Source organism: Mauremys reevesii, linkage group 2, assembly GCF_016161935.1.
Source record: "Mauremys reevesii isolate NIE-2019 linkage group 2, ASM1616193v1, whole genome shotgun sequence".
NCBI classification, from domain to species: Eukaryota; Metazoa; Chordata; order Testudines; family Geoemydidae; genus Mauremys; species Mauremys reevesii.
In genome coordinates this window covers 38,776,664-38,794,055 of record NC_052624.1, presented here as the reverse complement: position 1 = coordinate 38,794,055, position 17,392 = coordinate 38,776,664, and the positions used below count along the sequence as shown (strand labels likewise).

General features: G+C 43.3%; 1 protein-coding gene across 1 annotated transcript in view; it reads left to right on the top strand.

The window, feature by feature from the left end:
- Positions 1-17,392, top strand: part of MALRD1 (MAM and LDL receptor class A domain containing 1) — a 476,497-nt gene that overhangs the window by 89,707 nt on the left and 369,398 nt on the right. Inside the window, exons 6-7 of the mRNA XM_039526296.1 lie at positions 5,722-5,815; positions 12,174-12,320. Coding sequence (XP_039382230.1) covers positions 5,722-5,815; positions 12,174-12,320 — 241 coding nt within the window. The remainder of the gene's footprint in view (positions 1-5,721; positions 5,816-12,173; positions 12,321-17,392) is intronic.

Genomic DNA, 17,392 nt, shown 5'->3' with positions numbered 1-17,392 from the left:
GACTGTCCCTATAAAATCAGGACATCTGGTCAACCTAAATATACTGTTACTGTCCATGGCAGTCATAATATCAAATCATTTGATGAGGTCTTTGCCCTTAGACTGAAGAACACTCATCACTGCTTGACTTGCAAAAGTGGCTACTATCCACTGTGACCTGCATTTTCAAAGCAGTGTGTGCCTCACCAGCTTACTAAGTTGCACATGTGCAGTGCAGCTTTCAGTTTTTGGGCTTATCTGACCTTAGTGGATACCCAACGGTGTGCAACTTCATGCTGGAGACCAAGATCTAGCATTACATTTGCTTTTCTATCTCCCATCCTTCTTTTTCGAGACTTAATAAGGGGTGAGGGGAATTGTTAATAGAATATGGAATCTTTTCCCTGTAATTGTAACTGTTTACTGGTTAGCAAACATTTTAACCTTCTGATAGCTGTTTGGGGGGTCATTGTGAAATAAGTTGATGGTCACAGTCCAATTCCTAGAGGACAGGTGTGCACCTTATAAAACAGATCATTACTACTGTTGAAATGTCACTGCTTTTAGCACTCTGATGAGAGTGGCCAAGGATCTGAACAGGCATTGAGACTGAACTGTCAGCAGAGCCAGCAATAGGCATAAGCAGACTAAGAAATTGCTTAGGGCCCCAAGCAACTTAAGCCCCTGCCCCAATTTGCTTTTTATTATAAGAAATTGCCTGTGTGTGTGTGTTGGGGGGGGGGGATATTTTTGCTAAGGGTCCCCAATGGGCTAGCTCTGGAACTGAAGTACCCTCTCATCCTTGGAAGTGTTCCCTCCAGTTCCAAGGGGAAGCATATTGTCAGAATCTTGTGTGTAATCTTGCAGTGCAAATGTCTTTCTGAACCTGGCCTGTGGATACTTAGAGGACCTCAGTCTACAGGGCTGTCAAGATGGCATTTTTCAGAAACACTGAACTCATGCAAAAATGAAAGGTAGAAAAATAACCATTGTGAAATAGTTAGTCAATAGCCATATTGGCTTATTGCCAACTACAGGGAGTTCTGATGTATTGAAATCTGCAGCTCTTTAAGCTGCCCATCACAAAATGAACTCAGCACATCCTTTGGCTAGCAGAGCTCTTTCTTCAAGGTTTTTTTCCCCGTAGTTGTTCTGTGCTGGAAATCTTACATATTAAATAACATCCATTTTTTGTGAGGCAGAGCATTGCTGTGAATAAATGAGATTGGGATGGTGGGTATTGTCCCTGTGATTCAGTCCCATACTTGTCATTGCTTCTGTATTTGCTGTCTGATTGCACAGAAAGGGATCTGCCTGCCTGGAAGACTGTTATCTTCATTGGGATTCAGCATTTGCAGAGGATTCAGCCATACAAAACAGAGCTGCCAATCACAGAAAAAGAGAAAGTGTCATAATCTTAGCCATTGTAATGCCTACACGCTGGTGGCCACTTGCACTACATGGTTAGCTAACAATAATAGGTCTGGTAGGAAGGAATTTTGATGCATTCATTGTTATGTTTATGTCAGCCAATGCTATTGCTAAGCTTAACAAAGCATTTCCATTATGATTTCCTCAGCCTTTTGGGCTGAATGTTTCCAAGCTTGGTCTCATGGAACAGGTAAATATTTATTGTTCAAATTTTGAGGGGAATCAGTTCAGTTGTTCTTGAGTTAAATGAATTGAGAGGGGGATACAGTTTTTGCCATTGGTGAAGAAGACCTTTATAACATTTTTAAAAAACAAAACAGTAGTGGAAGGTGTGAAGTAAGCATTTAACACCATCATTTTTCTCTTGGAGTAGGAAACTCAAGCCAAGTTTGAGAGAGAGAAATACAGAATTGGCACCCTTGAAGCAGAAAGGTTTAAAATTGGCATTGAACCTACTCCCTGTGAGGTCAATTGTATCAAGCCCTTCACTAGTACATTTTCAGTAGTGGTTTTTTTTTTTCCTTTCCTCGGTTTTATATTAGGAGATAAGACAAGTTCCCTGCATGTCCCAAGCCAGTATTGAATATTGGGCAAATAGCAGAAAAGTTTTGTGTCAGAACAGTGGCAAGAAGGTAAAGGAAAGGAAATATGCAGGAACTGAACATGTACAGAATTCCACAAACTTAAAAATTTGCCCATGCTGCTATTTATAAACATTGCTGCAATCTTGTTTTTCCATTCGTGTGCTTTATAATGCAACAAAGTGTTCAAACATATCAGAGTAATATATATCAATCTAAAATAATCCACTCGCTGGATGAAAACAGTACATCTTTAAAAGATTCATAGGAATCTGGGACATGTATAACCTCATGGGAACCTGTGATTATACCAATCATCAAGGCTGCTATTAAAGTATGGTGATGTACAATAACCATTGGTGATCTATTGCTAACATTTTTTGCTTTGCTAGGTGCAGGGAAGAGATGCTCTTGTAACATCTTTCACTGTGTTAAAAGTATTCTTCAAAAGATTCTGTGAGAGGAAGCTTGCAATCAAACTACTGAGGACATATACAGACCACTTCCTTAGATAGCTGAACTCTCAGCAAGTTTTTTTTCTTTCTGCAATAACTTTCTTTCATATGCATATGTTTAATACCTAGAGCTTCTATTTCCTATTAAATTATGCAGTCTTCACTATATCAGAGTCCACTGAGGTTATCTATTTCCCCAGAGAAGGCATCTGTCATGTCTTTAAAAAATAAGGACCAGATTAACCAATTTCCATCAGGTATTTTGTGCAACTCCAGTGACACAAAACAGCTGTAAACCCAGCTTGTTCAGACAGTTAAAACAGCTTTATGGCTGCTTAGCCTTGCTGATGCAAAACAATCAGTGTACTAGTGGATATGGCCCAAAAGGTGTTGGTCATCAAGTGTCATCAGAGTCAACTACTCTAGAAAGCACTCAATAGGTGCATTTAAGGGTATCCCCTTATATATGTGTGAGCGCGCATACACTGTTTTTATGCCCAATATCATCATCTATTATTAATTATTATTATTAGTCACAAAAATTCTGTGTGTGGGTGTTTAAGCAGGATAGCTGTAGTACAACATTTAATAATACCCCATATGGTAGTTCTGTAGAATATGGTTCTGAAACCGCTTCTGATTTTGCAAAGCTAAAACAAGACATTACTGCTCTAGTATTACCCAAATCATGCAAGTTCATCCCATCTGTACTCAGATTAGTCAGGGGGGTAAAATCAGGACAGTGGTTTAAATTGTTAAAAAAGTGAGCCTATTGAATAACCAGTCACATTCAACCACATACACAATACTAATTGTGAAATGGTCAAATGTTTGTTTTATTATTTTATTTGTACATTTTTAAACTCATGTTTGTTTTATTTTCCAAGTTATGATCCTGTGCTGAATAACATTTTTGGAGGCATAATTAAAACCTTATAATAAATAAAAAGGGAAAAATTGAATATATGATTATAATTACTACAGCATAACTCACCCAAGCTTTACTTGATATATTTAAACTTCTTTGTATAATATATGTATACATGAGAGATGGTCATAAATGGCCATCTCACATTTCAAATATCAGAGGGGTAGCTGTGTTAGTCTGGATCTGTAAAAAGCAACAAAGAGTCCTGTGGCACCTTATAGACTAGAAGACATATTGGAGCATAAGCTTTCATGGGTGAATATCCACTTCGTCAGACACGTGTCACATTTCAAAGTTTGTTTTCATTACAAATCGGAATGAAACATTGCATTTAAAACAGATGCTGCCTTTTGATAATGTTGAAACATAATATAGTATAAAATATATACAATATATCAGAATATTTCAATAAAATTTGTCAGTTATCAATTATATAGAATATTAAAACTATTTCAATATAATTCAAAACAAAATGAAACAATGTTTCATTTTCACATTACTGAAATGAGAAAGGTATTCTCCCATAGAACATTTTGTCAAGATAGATGTGTTCTTGAGAAATATATAGATTTTGATGAAACTATATGTTCTAACAGAAAACTGTTCCATCTGAATGCTTTTTGGCCAGCTCTAATATAAACTCACAAAATGGCACTGTTTCTGAATAACACTGTTATTTCTGAAGGGGCAGCTGCTCCATGTTTGGCTAGCTGTGGTTTGTCTGTAGTATTAATAAGGGAAAATGGTCACTAGTTATCCTACTCTCCACAATACTGCAGAGGCTGGAATATACACGCCATGGCTAACTCAATGTAGTTTTGGCAAATTCAGCTGTATATTCAGCTTTGAATGTGTATATATTTTGCTTTGTTGTACACAGTTCATATGGGTACACAAGCTATACCATTGCCTGTGAAGTTCAGACGGCGCCTAAAAAACGTAATGTGATTACAGTTTTGTTGTTACAGTAGTTAATGTTGTTTCCCTGGAGCAAGGCAAGGAATAAATATAATGATCATGTCCATGGTTCCTCAATGAAATCCTATGTGGTATTACCCCAAAATGTTTTGGAATATAGGTACCATTCTCTAGTGGAGAATATAATAATCTATGGCATAAATCAATTACAAAATATGGGTTTGCATGCCTAATGTCTTTACTATTAAGTTGTACAAGCAGTCCATAAAATTGTTCCTGAACTCTAAAACTAATATTGGAAGTTTTGCTGATTTAGTATTATCAACTTGACACTTGACACTTGAGACTAGATTGTGCTTTTAGATATCGTCCTTGTAAGGGCAGGGTGTAGCATCACCACACCATAAGGAGCCCAGGGAACTGTGATTCAGTGTTGGAATTCCTTTCTTATCGCCACTCCCACCTTGTTCCCAGGGGAAAAAATTACTACTCTTCCTACACCATAATCTCAGTTCAGATGCAGTGGCCCCCTCATGGTGGGGAGGCAGCAAAGCCTAGGTTCTACCATTTCTTACCTCTCTCCAGCCACTACTTGCTGACCTCTCTGATGAGGGAATACTGGATATGCAGCCCTACTCTCCCCACTTGGCCTGAGGCCAGGAGGAGGGAAGGCTGTACAGGGGAAATGTGCTTATGTGGTCTTATTCTCCTTATGTTCCTGTGTGGCAATTTAGGCTGGGTTACAATCTAGCCCTAAATCACTAACAGAAATGGAAGACATCTGTGCATAGCTCCAATGGTAGTATAGTTGATGGGAGAATATCTCCTTTGAGGCGTTAGTGATTAACAGCTGATAATTTTTGTTTCCCAAGATGCCAGTCTTGGACCTTCCATTGATAAAAGTTTACAGGCTGGAATGGCATTAACTGTCCTGCCTCTGCTCCAGATCTCTGCCTGGTAAACTCTGAAAATGAAAAAAAGCAAACTTGCTATCCCCAGGCCCTGGTGGAAGGAGTGACTTGATAATCCAATAATTTTTTTTCTATCTCTTAACCACTATGATCTTATTTGACTTAGTTCCTCTGAAAGGAATACATTCTGTTATGGTTTGCATGGGCCTTTTGGTTAAAGTCAACTTAGCTTTTGACCTGAAAGCATGATTAGGGTGTATAACCAGGGTGTATATCCACTAGTGATCAAAAGCCAGGCTGTTAATCTACTGAGATAATTATTTTTTTTGCATGACCTGGGCTTCTTTATTTCCAGTAGAAACTCTACAGTATACATTCTTGTGTGATTAGGCTGCTAGTTCACGTAATGTAACAACTTCAGGGAGTCTGCAGCATACAGGTATACTTTTTTTCCTCTTTATGTATGTGAGACAACGTGAATGACATTTTCTCCTAACTTGCTGCTAAACATCATGCAGGTTGTCATTCAAGGGACACTTGAGGCCTGGGGACCAGATGACACCATTGCTATTGATGATATTTCTTTCAGTGGTGGATGTTTTCCAGCATTTGGTAAGAATCCTTTCTTTAACCACACAAATAATTCTTTCCCCCTTAAGCCAAAAGAGAAAACGTAAAGAGGCCCTTTTGTACTCAAAAGATTTCTCAACTACTTAATCATTTTCATGTGGCTTATATTTTATTCCTCTAAATTATCTGCTATCAGATTTCATAAACACAACCACAAAGAAGGACAATAAATACTTTAACAAATCTGGTACAGTAACTCCTCACTTAACGTTGGAGTTATGTTCCTGAAAAATGCAACTTTAAGTGAAACAATGTTAAGAGAATCCAATTTCCCTGTAAGAATGAATGTAAATGGGGGTGGGGGGGGGTTAGGTTTCAGGGAAACATTTTTTTGCCATACAGTACAGTACTATAGTTGGGAGGTGCCCCCGCCTTACCCCACACAGGCACAGCCCACTGGCACCGGAGACAATGTGGCAGGCAAGGAGGCTGAAGCTGCTGTGGGCTAGGAGAAGCACAACCCTCAGCCCGCCCATGCCACCCCTTCCCCCAACCCCTCACCCTTAACCCACCTCTTCTTCCCCTCCCCATCCCCTTTACTCTGCATGCAGCATCCTCACTCCTCCCCCGTCCCTCCCCTGCCTCCTGCCTGCAGCAATCAGCTGGTTTGCAGCGTTCAGGGAGGAGGGGGGAGGAGTGAGGACTCAGCACGCAGGCTCCCCCGTCTCTTCCCAGCCTCTTTCCCATGGTAATCAGGTGGTTTTCGGCTTTGAGGAGACAGGGGAGGGAGGGGGAGCCTGCGTGTCAAGTCCTCGCTCCTCCCTCCCTCCCTCCTGAACGCCGCAAGCCAGCTGATTGCCGCGGGCAGGAGGCGGGGGGAGGAGGGGAAAGGCGCTGATCCGTGGGGTCTGCCAGTGGAGGGGAGGCATTGTGGGGAGGCATAGGGGAGCTGATAGGGGGGCTGCCATCTGTGGATAAAACAGGCAGCCAAAGGACGTTATAGCGAAGCATTGCACAACTTTAAATGGAGCATGTTCTGTAATTGAGCAGGGACATAAGATCGAAACAACGTTAAGCGAGAGGATGTTAAGTGGGGAGTTGCTGTATATTATAAATGGCTTATGAGTTTTCTGCAGAAATACCACCACAAAGTCGTCAATGGGCAGGAAAAATCTACCATTCTTTGCCTGAGAATTCATTATTTTCAGCCAGCTGAGGGAAAGCTGTGGAGCTGACCTTTAAAAAACCCTCAAACAAACAAACAAACAAATAGCCTTTTTAGGGTTTAAGGCCCTGATTCTCATCTCCACTGTGGATACTGCCTCTAAGCAGCTATTAAGTCAGTGTAGCCAGCCATGGGGGAGATCATCCAATGCACAGTGGTGCATTCTCTGGTGGTGTAGATCCAGTGGAATGTTTCCTATGCCAGTCCCCTTTCCGCGGCCAGTACACAGGGTTTGTCCAGGAGAAAATGGACATGACTGGGGCTTGTCTTCACTTCCAGAAGTCTCTGATTATAATAACAACCTTTTGGGGCCAGTGGCTGGTCTGGATTACAGCAAGAGATTGTACTTGCACACTGATGATCCAAAATTGCAGGAGTGCAAAGGTGACTTAAAACCAACTTTGCATCTTCCCACTCCTGAGTTGTGCTGAAAGCTGCTTGGCCTCAGCTTAGAATCTGAGGCTCCTTGAGTTTACTTTACCATGTTAGTGTATGTTTGCGATGCTCCCAGTGGTGGCGCAAGAGTGTGAGTAGAAACCTCAGAGCAGACTGCTGAAAAACCAGGACACAAACCCCAAACTCGCTGTGAGTTCTAAGCTTAGATTCCAACAACCAACTTCACCAAGTGCAAACGCATCAGGCACATTAACAGCCTTAAACAGAGTCACAGACAGTTCCCTTGGATACTCCGGTTTGTCTTGAGTTTATCTCTGTGATAGATGGCCCTTATGCCAAGAATCACAGCAGTGTTCAGGTTACTCCTACTCCCCAAAGACCAGACACTTACCCCAAGTCAATGGTGCCTTAGATCTCACATCAAGGCTAACGCTTATAAGCCAGTCCTATAATACACTATATGAAGATTTATTAAATAGGAAAAAGGAAATTTAAAAGTTATTTACAAGGTTATAGCGAGTGAATATAGACAAACAAATTAGTTAGTCTTAAGTTTTAAAAGGTAATAGAGGCTTCTATAATCAGCAAGCTGTATTTGTCCTTTAGGGTTAACCCAGGTTAAGTATCTGGGGATCTCTTGCTTATGCCTATGAAACTCCTTACTCCCCCCCCCCCACCTCCAAGACCCAGCAACATAGAGAGCCTTAGTTCCTTTTCTTTGGGGTTTTTATCTCCCTCCTGCCATGTGCTGTCAGTTACAAACTCAGTTGATGGGAGGAGTCCACTCACATGACTGATTTTCATGGGGAGGAGAGCAGAACAAAATAAGAGTCTTTAGCCCTTTTGTTGATGATTCCTCAATCCAGATGCAGGGAGTTTCCAGTTGTAAGATCCAACCATAACCTGTTGGGTATCAATGGGTCTCTTCTTGCAGGAGCTGCATAACAGTTTCTGTAGAAGAACAGCTCTTCTCACTATTTAATGTCCCTCTCCCGTATGGAGATTCATGGTCACAGAGGTTCAAATTACGCCCACTCAGATATTACATTATAGATGTAATACGGATCTGAGAAGTAAGATTAATGCATGGAGTAACTCACAAGCATTCAATACAGTCCAAACACTGAACACTTTCTTTTAATTCTAGTACCTATCTTATCAACGTTAACCCACAAGCGAGACAGATAGATTTCAGCGATGGTATTGTCAGTGTTCAGTTGAGACATGGGGACCTTGGCATGAACTGGTGTCTGGTCTGCCAGCATCACAATGTCATCTGGCATGAAGAATTTATACCTCAGATATATTTAGCTTTTGCAGACAGTTTTGTGAACTGGAGTCCAAAATAGGAGGCTCCCCTGAGAAGGCAATGGGAACAGACATCTAAAGTAGATATCCAATCTGATTAATATTTTAGAATGCTGAGCATCTGTAGATGATGTTACCTTCATCTTGAGAGTCAAACACAAATCTTTGGGACCATGATGATTTAGGGCTAGATTAGGGATATTTATTTCAAAGGACACATCTCTATTTAAATAGGAAAAATAAATTTCAGGTAAAGAAACTTGCTGTGTTATAAGCATTTCCATGCCTCAGATGCCCTGCATTTGGGAAAGGTAGAAGCAAAGTGGGATGCCAGGTGTACTTATTTACATGCCAGTACCCACTTGTAAACTGTTACCCAGCAGGGCTGCATAGGAGTGCTGGGAACAAAATTACAGGCTTTGTACCTACTTGCCATATGAACTGTGACTATTCTGCAGTGTGCTTTTTAGAAGACCAAATTTGAAACAGGGAGTCTGTGAAACTCTCAATGCAGAAATGTGATTTTTCTCTCTGTCTCTTCCTTGGAGGACTACTGCAGCTGAGATGGGATAATGGGACAGATGTAGAGAAAAAATGATAATTTGTCATTGTGGCCAATGAGCCAGTATGTCCTTTCTTCATTAACTGATTTCTCAAATAGCATGTGTATCTGTGTGTGTGTGTGTGTGTGTGTGTATATATATATAAATAAATAAAATCTACTGGCTTTATTTGTAAGCAGGGCTCTTTTAAAGCAAAAAATCCCCCACACTTGAATCATAGAAGATTAGGGTTGGACGGGACCTCAGGAGATCATCTAGTCCAATCCCCTGCTCAAAGCAGGACTAATCCCCAACTAAATCATCCCAGCCAGGGCTTTGTCAAGCCTGACCTTAAAAATCAATATATATCTTTAAATATAAGTGTTAAACTTATCTTACATATATACAAAACATGACGTATCAACTGATCTCTTGCAGCAGTACAAAGCACATCAGATGTGCTCAACCTGGAGCCATTTCTTGTGACATCCAAATTTAGAGGCACATGATATTTGACAAGTCAACTTCCTGAGATGACATCTCAGGTGCCAAAGAGCAAAGAGTCAGAAGAGTTTTAATTCCAGCTTCAGGAAAGAGGTTTTGCTGCAGCACGTTTCAAATGGAAGGTCAGATTAATGACCAGCTGAATGTAAACTCCTTATTGTGCTGGTCTTTGGGAAATGGCTGGGTAAGAGGGCTCTAAAGGGAGACTAGTTTTGATTTCATGAAATTTGTGGTGAAACTTGCATTTCTCCAGAAACTCTACCTGTCACAATACCGTGGGTACCAGCCATTTTGCACATGGAGCTACATTTGTGTTCACTGATGTAGAACTAAGCTTTTGGGATAACAAATAAATTAGCTTATTTAGGGTGTGTTCATTTTTTAAAGACTATTTTTTGGCCCAAACTTTGCCTGTTCACTGAAAACAGACATGGTTTCCCCCCCGAAAACAGGGCACATAAACATGCTACAAATAATTAATAAATATATATCCATGTTATGGCTCTGAATGGGCTGAAAAAGAGACACTCCCTCCTCTCTCTCTCTCATTCACTCACACACATGCACACACACAACCTCTCCTGCTTCTGTCCTCAACTCCTTTGCTCTCTTATTGTGCCGCTCCTCCTTCCTCAACTGTACAAGGAACTGCCTTCTGCTACCACCTTGTCTACTCCGCGCTCCCCCAGCAATCCTCTTCACAACTCTCCTCTACCTCCCACTGATTTCCACTTGTATGTAGCCCCCTTCTCCTGAAGTTAAAAAGATCCAGGAATTAAAAGTAATGGAGAGTTTTATCCAACTTCATAGCAAAAATATTTTCTATTCAGACCAAGACATTAGTAGAAAAATGTATTAGATGAGATATACTTAAATATAAATATCTCAAAACCCAGTTAAAATCTTCATTCTTTTATTAGAACTGGATAATCCAAAGTATTTCTAAACTCTGATTTATTTAAATAGGGTTAGATCCTATAGTTCTCTTGTAAAAAGAAAAAAAATTCCCACTGATGTCATCATTAAGCAATGATTGCTGAAATGTCAAACTACACCTCACTGTTCTGAGGCTTGTACATGTCTGTCATTCAGAAACATTGTAGAAGTTATATATGCCATGAAGGCAACTTTGGTTGGCTTGATATCAAGAGGGTGACCACTTTACATTTAAAATCCTTTGAAGGATTTAAAATGCAGTGGGAGCCATGGTCGGCTGGACCTGCGGACGGGGCAGGTAAACACACCGGCCCAGCCCGTCAGGGGCTTTCCCTACACAAGCGACAACCCCTGTTTGAGAAACCCTGCTTTAAAAGATAAAGCAAGATATTTGACTAAATTTGATGCTTAATTACATAGCTCAAAAAAGCCACAGATTTACAGCTATTATATAAACACATGTAAACTGCACAGAATGTCTTTTAATTGTTAAATAGTAAATGTTATAGAGTTGTTTTAAAAAGTCTCCTATAATAGCATATCTAGTGGAGCTTGCATTTCAAAGGTTTTCTATATACAGCCCAGTGTCTATGCTCCTATTACAGAAAAAAAGGATAGATACTGACATGCATTTTCAAGCATCTGCATTCTAATCTAGCCACAAGAAAAGGAAACAGTGGACTTCTGAAAATGAATGTTCCCAAAGAGGGAGAGGAAGGGACTGCTTTTTGTTTTGACAAAGTTGCATGTTTTTAAGTTTGCTAAATTCCTGCAAAGCTGGGGCAATTTTATGAAATATTTTAATTTTTACAAAAAATCTTAGATTAATTTTTTTCTCTCTCTGGAGACTTGAAAATAAGTCACAGTTGAGAGATTTGAGAGAACTTTAGGAAGTTGTGGTAATGTCCCCAAAAACTACAGGACAGGCCCAATTATTCTACTAAGTAGAACTACTCACATAAAGAGGGGTTGTACAAGTGAACCTCTGCATTTTAGATATACAGGGCTGGAGTCAGAAGACCCCAGGCTCTAATTCAACCTCTGCCACAGAATGCTTTTAATAACTAGAGTTGGGTGGAAAATGGTTTTCCCCTCTGGCAAGAATTAAAATTTTGAAAGGTCCCAACAAAAAGTCTAAATCGTCAAAAAATGTTGAAAACCAAAAAAAAATCAGAAAAAAACATTAGATCAGGTCAGTCAAACCATTGTATTTTCTAATGTTCATATTCTAATTTTTTACGCTTATTATAAAATAACATAATTCTTCACTCTGGAAGAATTATCCATCATTAGGCAGTGACTTTCTGAAGTGGTATCACTGAAGATGGCAGCCTAGAATACCAGATAAACCCACTGGTAGGCTGGTTACTTGTGAGGTAACCAGAAGCAGAAGGACTGTCAAGTAGTTTAATGAACATTAATTTTTAAAGGGAAATAATCTTATAAATAATGACTTCGGAGGTAACTGAATGATTGCTTTCCCATTTAGAGCAGCACGTTTGCAGTTTCGAGCTTGACATGTGTCACTGGAATTCAGATTCATCATTTGAACACGTTTCCTGGGTGCGCACAAAAGCAGGAAATAATCTTGCCTCAAAATCAGCTCCCCTGAAAGATCAAAGCAATGATACTGGAGGTAAGAATATAAAATAAATACATGGTTATTAGCTGCCATTAGCTAGACTGGTAATTTTTAGGAAAAGTCAGAGGGAAACTTTGTGGAAATAGAATTAAAAGTCATCACATGCTTTATTTTATACTTAAACTAGCCTTTATTTCGGAATATTCAGTATAACAAGATCTATACATATAGTATGAGAATATCAAGAGCTTTCATCTAAGTTTCCAAACAAGCTGATCTTTGAAAAATCAAACCTTACTCTAATATTTTTTGTCCCACCTTTGGGCAAGGATTACATCATGATTCCATAGCACATTAAGTCCTTCCAAGTCCACTGTCTGTTCCTTTTTGTCAGGTGCTGCTCTATATAAGCCTCCCATGCATTCCAAAGTTTCGCTTTACACCTTTAATTGGACCACCCAATGACAAAACAAATCGGTATAATTAATACTTAATTATAAATGCGAGCCTCTCTCCAGGGGTGGTAGCTTTCTGGAGGCATGTGAAGGGGACCACTCACTGCCAGTGCCACCCAGTAGTCAGTCCAGAGCGGGCAATTTGTCTTACTCCTGGACATTCCCCTTTCCCTCTATAGCTCTGCTTTGTGGTGGTCTGTCCTGTTAGTGACTCAGCCCTCTGACTGGGTCACTCGTTCAAGTCCACCCCTTCTGGGGTACACATAGGGTTACCAGATAGCAACTGTGAAAAAATGGGATGGGGGTGAGGGGTAATAGGCGCTTATATAAGAAAAAGTCCCAAAAACCAGGACTGTCCCTTTAAAAAATATCTGGTCACCCTAGGTACACATAAAGAATCCAATAATGTGGAAGTCTTCATGAGTCAGCCAGGGCTTCCGGGCTTCTTGGAGTCAGGATCATTGTACCAACTAGGTTCCCCACTGTCATTGTCCCCTCTTTAAAGGTTGGTAAATGAGTCCAGGCCCAACCTCTCCACTGGTCTCTGATCCAGGGCCCAATGGTAAACAGCTAAGTCCTACACCTTGGGGTGCTATGCAGCTGCCTCTGGATCACCCCCATCCCTCATTCCCACAGAGTAAAGTAAAGAACTGAACACACAAATACATTTCTGACCTTCAAAAGTCACTCTCCTTTGCGGCTTGTTCAGGTCAGCATCACCAAGCCTGAAGCAGCAAAAGCTCCTGTGGTGTTCCCAGCTCCGAGGAACTCAGAGTGTAGGTCAGCTACTTCCCCGCCTCCCTGCCACTGAGCTATTCTGTTTCCCATTTTTAAATGCCAGCTTGTGCAAGCTTTCCTGGTGCAGTGGGACGAGGCTGCTTGGGCCCAGAGCAACTCCTTATCCTCGTTTTCTCCAGTACGGGTTTGTATACCCCATCACAAGGTGTTACAACCTTAGTACATTTGCATTTGCCTAATCACCCGCCCCACAACTGTTCTTAATACCTGGAGGGCAATGGTCCCCCCTCCGTACAGACTTACATGAAATCCATGGCCCACAATGATACATAAACTTAATTCAATAAAGTTTATCCTGGATATTGCAGGAAATTGCCCCATCTGTCACAATTTCCACAATTGTCAGAAGCTGGGAATGGGCAACAGGGGATGCATCACTTGATGATTTACCTGTTCTATTCATTCCCTCTGGGCCACCTGGAATTGGCCACCGTCAGAAGACAGGGTACTGGGTGAAATGGACCTTTGATCTGACCCTGTATGGCTGTTCTTATGTTCTTAATGCAGCTCTCGCTACAATAGTCCTGGCGTTCAAAGCTGTTACACTTGTTAATATAATATTTTGGCAAAGACTTTTCAAAAGCATAAGAAACATCAAAAATGTCATGGAAAGGACCTCCAGGCCCATTTTGTTCTTGTCTTTTCTGTTAGGACTATAACCAATGTTTCTATGTAGCATTAGTTGCAATGGTAACTTTTTAAGTCTATAGCTTATTGATTGCTGTTTGAACTTTGCTGAGCCTAGAGATGCAAAATACTTCCTGCAAAATGTCATAGTAGTTGACATAGATGCTTTAAAAAAATAACAGCTGGTTGGAAGTTTTCAACTCTGTGTCCCAAAGTACTTTATAATAATGAATAAGATGTAGATAATGCAGTATTTCCCTCGTAGGCAAACATGGTTGCTATATGCACTTATTAATAGTACATATTTCTGGACATTAAAATGTGTTGTAGGGCAGAGGGAATGCTGCCTAGGAAACCAAGGTGATTCCTCCATTCTTTTGAATTATCCTGGGACCTTTAACTTCCACCTGGACAATTAGTAAAGAAGGGACTCCAATTTAACACCTCACATGAAGGATATTGCCTCAGTCAGTGACACACACTAACTTATTAGTGGAGTATTATGTCAGTAATGGCGATGAGCCTTCATGTGTGCCAATACGGGCAATGATTTTTCTCTAGATCAGGGCTTGGCACACTATGGCATGCGTGCCAAAGGCGGCACGCGAGCCGATTTTTAATGGCACACGGCTGCCTGCCAGAGCAGCGTGCCATTAAAACTCCTGTGCAGCCCAGCCCGGCCTGCTCTTCTCTGCTCTCCCCCCACCCCCGCGGGGGCAGGGGGCAGAAGCACAGGCATGCGCATGGGGTGTGCCCAGGCACACCCTAATGCAGGGTAGGGAAAATGGCCCCACTCTCCTGGCGCAGCAAGCCGTGGGGTCTGCGCTCCCGGGCTAGAGCACCCGGCTGAGTGCAGCAAGCTGCCGGCCTCCTCACTGGAGCCATGTCGCCGCACGTGCAGCACTCTGAGGGGCGGGGCTGCCCCCTCCTGCGGGGCAGCGTGTCTGGCTCTGCGCGGAGCAGAACATGCTGCTAGGGGCCTCATGGTAAGGGGTCCGGGGCCAGAGGGGTTGGATAAGGGGGGGCAGTCAGGGGACAGGGAGCAGGGTGGGTTGGATGAGGGTGGGATCCCCGGTGGGGTGGTTTGGGGCAGGAAGTGTCTGGGGTGGTTTGGGGCAGGAAGTGTCTGGAGAGGGCAGTCAGGGAGCAGGGGGTGGTTGGATGGGGCATGGGAGATGGGAGTCCCAGGGTCTGCAGAGAAGAAGCGGGGGCAGGGCCTTCGGGAAGAGGGGGGTGGAATAGGGGCATATCCCCTCCAGCCCCCTTCCCTGACAGCCCTCCCCCCCCACACAACACCCAGCCTTGTGCCCTGACTCCCCCCCCACACCCAGCCCTGTGCCCTGAGCCTTGTGCCCTGCACACCCCCCAGGCCCCTGCCCTGAGCCCTGTACCCCCCTCATACACACCCAGCCCTCTGCTTGACTCCTTCACCCGCCCCCCACGACCCCAGCCCTGACTCTGGCACCCCCACACATACCCAGCCCCCCTGCCCTGACACCTGCACCCCCCTCACATGCCCCCAGCCCTCTGCCGTGACTCTTGCACCCCCCACATACCCAGCCCCCCCATACACTCCCCCACATCCTGACTCTTGCACTCCCCACCCCACCCTGAGCACCAAACAGGAGCTCCTGCACACACACACACACACACACACACACACCACATTCCCACCTGCACCCCTTGCTCCAAATGGGAGCTGCCCAGGTAAGTGCCCCACACCCAAACCTCCTGCCTCAACCCTGAGCCCCCTCCCTCATTCTAGCTCCTGGCCAGACCCTTCACGCCCAGCCCTGTGCTCAGTGCAGAGAGAGGAAGAGAATGGGCCAGAACCAGGGAGAAGGTAGGTACCCACTGTATGTGGGCAGGGCCGGGACCCCAGACCGGCAGCAGGCTGAGCTGGTCCGGCAGCCGGGATCCCAGTCAGGGCCACCCAGAGGATTCCGGGGGCCTCCGCTTCAGCGGTAATTCGGCGGCGGGGGGTCCTTCCACCGCGGGTCTTCAGGGCACTTCAGCGGCGGGTCCCGGAATGGAAGGACCCCCCGCCGCCGAATTACCGCCGAAGACCCGGCTGCACTTCGGCGGCGGGTCCCGCTTCGGCGGTAATTCGGCGGCGGGGGGTCCTTCTGCCCTAAGCGGAAGGACCCCCCGCCGGCGAAGACCAGGAGCGGAAGAAGCTCGGGGGGCCTGGGCCCCGTGAGAGTTTTCTGGGGCCCCCAGAGTGAGTGAAGGACCCCGCTCCAGGGGCCCCAAAAAACTCTTGTGGGGGCCCCTGTGGAGCCTGGGGCCTCGGGCAAATTGCCCCACTTGCCCCCCCGCCCCCTGGTGGCCCTGATCCCAGCTGGCAGGAGCTGTTGGATGGAACCCCTGAGCAGCAGTGGGCTCAGCCGCATAGCCCACTGCTGGTCTGGGTCCCAGCCACCGGCCCCACACAGCCCGCTGCTGGTCTTGGGTTCTGGCTGCTGGACCCTTGCCAGCCGGGGGTCCCGGACACAGGCCCCGCTCAGCCCGCTGCTGGCCTAGGTGAACAAAACCCCAGACCAGCAGCGGGCTGAGCTGGCCGGCGGTGTAAGATCAACATTTTAATTTAATTTTAAATGAAGCTTCTTAAACGTTTTGAAAACCTTGTTTATTTTACAATACAACTCTAGTTTAGTTAAATAATATATAGACTTATAGAGAGAGACCTTCTAAAAAACATTAAAATGTATTACCAGCACGTGAAACCTTAAGTTAAAGTGAATAAATGAAGACTCGGCACACCACTTCTGAAAGGTTGCCGACCCCTGCTCTAGATGCTGAACACCCTAACTGCCCTTTTTATCTGCTGGAATGACTGTTGGGTATGTGACTGGGTCAAATTTAATTCCTTAACTAATCTGTATTGGAAATGAACATGTTTTTATATGCCTGTCATTCAGGTAGGTGGGTATCATTAATTGGGTAAATAGACACAAGTAATTGAGTAGGCTGAATATATCCTTCATAAATAATAGGTTGGGGCTGCTCTAAGCACTTTATATTATAAAGGAGAAACAACACATAAAAACATGAGAGAAAAGGTACAGCAGTACGCAGAAATGAATTCTTCATAAATGTTGGAAGGAATCCAAGAATTCTGAACTAGTTCAACTCATCTCTGCTTGATGCACACTTTTTCAGCATTTCTTTTCTTGCTAAGTATTCAAGTTATAAAGAGAGAGCAGAGGTCATCTTAATGACTGAAATGCTAAAAACCAGAGCTAC